Genomic DNA, 6887 nt, shown 5'->3' on the forward strand with positions numbered 1-6887 from the left:
TGAACAGCTAGGTTGTTTCCACCTCTTGGCTATTGTGAATAACGCTGCAATGAACATAGGAATGCAAATTATCACTTCAAAATCTTAAATTCAATTTTTCTGAACAAATACTCAGAAGTGAGATTGTTGGATCATATTACAGTTCTATTTTAAATTTGCAGAGGAACTCCATACTATTTTCCATAGTGGTTGCACCATTTTACATTCCCACCAATAGTGTACAAGGGTTCTAATTTCTCCACATTGTTGCCAACACTTGTTATTTTCAGGGGATTTTTAAAAAATAATGACCATCCTAACAGGTGAGAGGTGGTATCTTCTTGTGGTTTTGATCTGCATTTCTCTGACAATTAGTGATGTTAGGCATGTTTTACATGTCTGTTGGCCATTTGTATGCATCTTTGGTTTTTTTGGAGAAATGTCTATTCAAGTCTTTTACCAATTTTTTAATTGGGTTGTTTTCCTGTTACTGAGTTCAATAAGTTCCTTATATATTTTGGATTTCAACCTCTTATCAGATGTATGGTCTGCAAATATTTTCTCCCATTCCATAGGTTGCCTTCTGTCTCTGGTGATTGTTTCCTTTACTGCAACAGATGCATTTTAGTTTGTTGTAGTCTCACTTCTCTATTTTTGTTTTGTTGCCTATGCTTTTGGTGTCATATCCAGGAAACCACTGCCAAGAATGATGTCATAAAGGCTTTCCTCCATGTTTTCATCTAGGAGTTTTATGGTTTCAGGTCTTGTTTTTAAGTCTTTACTCAATCTTGAGTTGATGTTTGTGTATGATGTAAGATAAGGGTCTGATTTCATTCTTTTGCATGTGGTTATCCAGTCTTCCCAGCACCATTTGTTGAAGAGACTATCCTTTCCCCATTGTGTAGTCATGGCATCCTCTTGAAGATCATTTGCCTGCATATACGTTGAGTTTATTTCTGGGCTCTTCATTCTGTTCCATTGGTCCATATGTCTGTCTTTATGCCAGTACCATCCTGTTTTGATTAATGTAGCTTTGTAATATATTTTGAAGTCAGGAATATAAAGCTTCTACTTTGAAGGTCCTTTGACGTTCCTTATTAATTATTGGATTTTTTTCTATTTCTGTAAAAAAATGTTATTGAGAGTTTGAAATGGATTGCTCTAAGTCTGCAGATCACTTTGGGTAATATGGATATTTTTAACAATATTAAGTCTTCTAACCCATGAACATGGGAGGTCTTTCCATTGACTAGTCCTTTATTTTTAAAGACATAGATGGTCAGCTGACTAATGTCAAAGATGACAATGAATTATAATGAGAAAAGATTTATTGATTTTTTTCCATAAATAGTATTAAGTCAATTGGATATCCATGTGGATAAAATGAAATATGACCCCCTACCTAATGCTATACACAGAAAGTACTTTTCAGATGGGTGGTAACTCTAAATGAGAAAGGTCCAACAATAAACTCTTTAGAATAAAAACAGAAGAATACTTTTGGGACCTGGAGTAAGCACAGTTTCTTAAACAGGATATAAAAGGTGCTAACCCTAAAGAAAAATAAAATGGTAAATTACACTACATTAAAATTAAGAATATCCCATCAAAAAGCACAGGTAAGAGAGTGATATGGTTTGGATCTGTGTCTCCACCCAAATCTCATGTTGAGCTGTAATCCCCAATGTTGGTGGTGGGGCTTGGTGCAAAGTGATTGGATCATGGGGGTGGGTCCTTCATGAATGGTTTAACACCATCCCCTTGGGATTGTTCTAGTGATAGCGTTCTTATGAGATCTAGTCATTTAAATGTGTGTGGTACCTCCCCTCTTCTCTCTCTTCTTCCTACTCTGGCCTTGTGAAGTGCCAGCTCCCTCTTTGCCCTCCACCATGATTGCAAGTTTCCTGAGACCTCCCAGAAGTTTCTTGAGGCCTCCCCAGAAGCCAAGCAGATGCCAGCATCATGCTTCCTGTACAACCTGTAGAATCATGAGCCAATTACACCTCTTTTATTTATAAATTACCCAGTCTCAGGTATTTCTTTACAGCAGTGTGAGAATGCACTAAAATAGACAGTGAGAAGATTAGCCATAGAGTAGATTATATGAGGGCTCATATCCAGAAATCAACACATCAATAAGAAAAAGCATACAATCCAATAAGAAAAAAATGGTTAAAAGTCTTAACCAAGCTTTCATAAAAGAGGCTGTCCCAATAGCCAATGGACATGAAAAGGTGTTCAGTTTCACTAGGCATTAGGGAAATGCAGATTAAAACTTCAATGAAATACAACTTATGTACACCAGAATGGCTATGATTTAAAAGACAGATATACCAAATGTTGACAGGAATACAAAGCAGCTGAAACTCTCACACACTTCTTAGTTTGTGTATAGTTTGGCACAACCACTTTAGAAAACCATTTGGCACTATATATAAAAACTTAACATTTACAAACTTATAACCCAGCATTTCTACTCTGAGATATTTACCCAACAGAAAATGCATACACATACAGTTATCAGAAGAGGTGCAAATTTTCATGGTAGTGTTATTAGTAATAGCCAAAAACTGGATGGAACTTATATCCATCAATAAAAGAATGGTTAATAAATAAATAAATGTATTTTTCATACTATGGAGTTCTATACAGCAACAGAAATGAACAAGCTATTGCTGTACACCACAATATAGAGTACCTATTCTATTATTTCACTTATAAAAAATAGGTAAAACTAACAGACAAGGGTAGTGTATAGTGGTAGAAGTTACAATAGTGGTTACCTTGAGTATCATTCATTCATTCATTATTTTTGTAAAATTAGCATCATACATAATTTTGCATTCTGCTTTTTTCACTTCAGATTTTATTTTGGGCATTTCCCCATATCATTGAATATTCCTTGAAACTATAATTTTAAGGGCTATTTAACATTTCATCATGATTTAGACATTATATTAGTAGACTTAGTATCTTTAAAGGATAAATCAACACCACAAAACCACCAGATATAATTGATTTTACAAGAATTTTAAGCATAATTACAAATAAATTATTGTTGGTTACCTTCCTGTATATGGTCTTAAGTAACGGATTTAAAGGTTCCTTCCTTACGTTTAGTCTGAAATTCCATGACTGTTTAATAGGTGTAGGTAATGACATTATTTCTCCACTTTCTCCAAACCAACATTTTCCCTATCAAAAATATTTAAGTATAGTAATTAAATATTTTGCTAAATAAGTCACATACTAGCCAGTGTTTTAACTTGTTAGCTGGTGCACTTGCCTCTTCTAGTTTAAGCAGGCGATTTTCCATTTTGTTGCAGGTCTTTTTATATATTTCTGGCTTTCTCTGAATATAGAATCCTTCATCTTCTAAAATACGTGGCATCATATCTTTTGGCAGTTTGCGCTGGTTGACCACTTAATAACAACAAAACTTAGATATTAAAGTCCAAAATATTAAATGGATATTGACCAAATAAGTAGTACAAACGACTATAACACCCTACTACTAAAGTTTAGCAGAAAGCCTCTCTCTCACTTTCTCTCTCTCTACATATATATATATATATACATATATGCCTATATATGTACATTTTTTCAATGAAGAATGAGTTCTCTTAATCAGTTCCCTTATTTCAGGGAAGTCATGAAAAACAAATATAGAAAAGTTACTATAATTTTAGATTAGTACTTTTTATTTATCCAGCATACAGAAAAGCTATTATTCCATAACATAATTCATTAATGACTTGAATATTTCACTGGAAAAGAATGTTACCTGGAGAACTACTTGGTACAAAAATATTTGCCTTCTGTTTTTTTATTTGTTCTTGATCATCTTCAAAGTCAGCAGCTTTTACTTTGAGTAAATCTGTCAAAATGAATTCTTTCATAAACTCTTCATCTTCACTCTCAGCAACATTTTGTAAATTAACACCAAGTGAAAAGCATTTGGGATAACTATCTTTTACTGGTCTCTGTTGAATACCAAAAAGGAAAATAAGTTTACATGCTTGTCTCCAGTGATTAATATGCATATAAATTAAATGTACTGGAACCTTACTGTGAATTGTGTGTCTGATCCTGCCACCCACAGACCAAGTTCTAGCTGAACTTGTGTTACAATGAAATTTCACTGAACTTAGAACTCATTTAAGGTTTAGTATTATAAAATATGATTTTTCTATAGCCCATCTTTGTAATTCTTCACTGAAAGACTACTGAAATAGCCCTTCCTCCCCTATGGAAAATGTTCTGAGATACTGAACTGTAATATTTCAACTACTGAGAATACACAGTGTAGGGCAGGGTCCAAATATATCAGACCATGTGACCCTAAATCCTTTTTTTCCTCATCATTCAGAAAACAGTACCACCTAAAGTGCTGTCGAGTAGGCATGCTTTTTTCTACAAGGTATTCATGAAAAAAAAAGAAGAAAGAAAAGATTCAGCATAGAAGTGCAGCAGAGTGATTATAGTGAAATTCTGATATATGATATATATAAAGGTTATAAACAATTTGAACATAGATGTGGAAACAGATACATTACTAAATATTAAAATGAATATATCATACTCATAAATTTAATATGAGTCTATTCATGAAAGCAAAATCATTATTTTGGATGATTTTATCTGCCTAATTTGAAATATACACATACTGAACAACAGAGACAGTGTGTGAGTCAGACAAAAATCCCTCGATTCTCAAAAACAAACATTTAGGGCAAATAATAAAATTTTAAAAGTTAATCACAGAATTCCTTTGAATAGAGAATCCTACATGGCCTTGATTAATACTGACAAAGTTAAATAAGTAATGTCATTAAACATCAACTAGGTTCATATAAAATCATATAATCATACCCTCCCTCCTATATCCCTGCCATGAAATCAGGATATTTTATATCCAGAAATCTTTGTGATATCCTTTTCGGAATTCAAATAAAGTATGCCAATATCTAGGAGCAAGGTTTGGGGGATCTCCACATGGGGGTTCTCTTTGAAGATTCCAGTCACAGACTACAAAGGCCTCTTTGCTCCAACTGGAGCTCTCATAACCAAGCTTCCTTTGAAAGACCCCTTGTGTGGGCCAGGGCTTTCTACCTGCCTTCAGAGCTAGGGTCTGCCCTGATGGTAGACTATGTCGGGCTGTCATCTTGGACTTCAGCCTAGTTATGACTCTGCGGGTCTGTTTTTTATGAACCCTACCCAATCTACCTATATTTTTAGCTTGAGACAAGCTGTGATCTTGACCAATACAAGTCCTACCTGCTAAACTGTTTCTCACTTAGTCTGAGTCCAGCTGCTATCCCAGATCACTTTCTTGGTCTTCACTATGCAGCTGACAGCAGAGCAATGTGTGTGCTGTTGGCTATTGTGTGATAGGGAGAATGGGGTCAGAAGATATAAGTCTAGATGGATACAAGTGAGTTTTGTGCAGTACAAAAGGGGTAGTGTCCCTGCCCCTTCTCACAGGAATATGCCTTGTTAACTGTGGTGTGACAAGCAGAACCTTCTGAAAGTAACCCCAGGCTTCACTCTGGGTTGCCCAGATGAGATATTTGGAACCAGGGCTCCCCTTTCTCCCAGCAGGAAGGGACCACACTCAAACTCAGCCTCTTACAAAAAGAATAGCATTCTCCTTTCTGTGATGCGGACAGTAGTCACTAGCTGCAGGGCAGATAGCTTTTCCAAACAACTCCTCTAAACAGCTCACATCTAAACCTTGACTTCCTCATGCCCAAGAAGCCCATTTGCCCCACTTTTTAATCCTACTGACCTAATATCTTTATGCTTGCCCTACAAGAAGGAAAAGTCGCCACAGCCACAGCACCTAGCCCTGGCATACGCTGCCGGGTTGGAGGACCAGAGACAGGGCCTGCTTTTGTTTTTCCAGAAAAGCCTATCCCTTAACCCAAACTGTGGGATGTAGGGAAGTCAGATGACTGATTAAGAGCACAGGAATGTTTGATACCCATTTAATCAATATTCATTCAAATATTCATTGTGTGCCTAATATATTCCAGGAAGAAAATAAACAAATAGACAAAGAACTATATATTAAGTGGTGATAAGTGTTATGAAGAAAAATAAAGCAAGGTAAGAGGATAGAGAATGCTAGACTGGGTAGGTTGGGAGTACTATTTTAGATAGGGTTGTCAGGCATAGCATCTTTAATAATACGTCATTTGAACAGAAATCCAAAGTTAGTGGGGGACACAGCTTAAGGAAAAGGAAAGAGCTTTCTAGGCAGACACCTCAGTACAAAGGCTTTGAGGCAGGAGCTTGCGGTAAATGAGAAACAGGAAGGAAGGCAATGTGGCTGGTGTCAGACGACAGAGAGGAGAGTAGTGAAAAATAAAAGTCAGAGAGGTACTAAGGGGACCAGGTCATGTAGATTTTGAAGGCCCCTGTAACGACTTTTACTGTGAGTGAGGTAGGAAACCATTAGAAGGTTTGAGCAAAAAAAAAAAAAAAAAGATATGTCTTAAATTTTAACAGGGTCACTCTGATGACTATATGGTATGGAAAATGGACTACAGGGACAATAGTGAATACAGATGGAGACAGTAGCAATGATTCTGATGAGGGGCTATGGTGAAGCACCAGAGAGGCTGATGAAAAGTGGGTCCGATTCAGGAATACTTTGAAGGCAGGACCAACGGGGTTTGTGAGAAATTGGATTTGAAGCATGTGAGTAAAACGAAATCTGAGGATGAGACCAAGGTTCAACTGAGCAACTGGAAAAATGGAATTGTCATTGACGACTGTGATTCTGTTTATATAAAACTGTGTGGCCAGGTGTGGTGGCTCACGCCTGTAATCCCAACACTTTGGGAGGCCGAGGTGGGTGGATCACCTGAGATCAGGAGTTTGAGACCAGCCTGGCCAACATGGCG

At 36.5% G+C, this 6887-nt stretch overlaps 1 protein-coding gene across 1 annotated transcript in view; it reads right to left on the reverse strand.

The window, feature by feature from the left end:
* The window catches only part of LOC105518303 (chromosome unknown open reading frame, human C10orf131), a 36475-nt gene that overhangs the window by 9664 nt on the left and 19924 nt on the right, over nucleotides 1-6887 (reverse strand). The window contains exons 5-7 of the mRNA XM_011951244.1: nucleotides 3764-3962; nucleotides 3266-3402; nucleotides 3046-3174 (exon numbers count right to left, since the gene is read on the reverse strand). Of these exons, the coding sequence (XP_011806634.1) occupies nucleotides 3046-3174; nucleotides 3266-3402; nucleotides 3764-3962 (465 nt within the window). The remainder of the gene's footprint in view (nucleotides 1-3045; nucleotides 3175-3265; nucleotides 3403-3763; nucleotides 3963-6887) is intronic.

Source organism: Colobus angolensis, unplaced genomic scaffold, assembly GCF_000951035.1.
Source record: "Colobus angolensis palliatus isolate OR3802 unplaced genomic scaffold, Cang.pa_1.0 Scaffold316, whole genome shotgun sequence".
NCBI lineage: Eukaryota > Metazoa > Chordata > Mammalia > Primates > Cercopithecidae > Colobus > Colobus angolensis.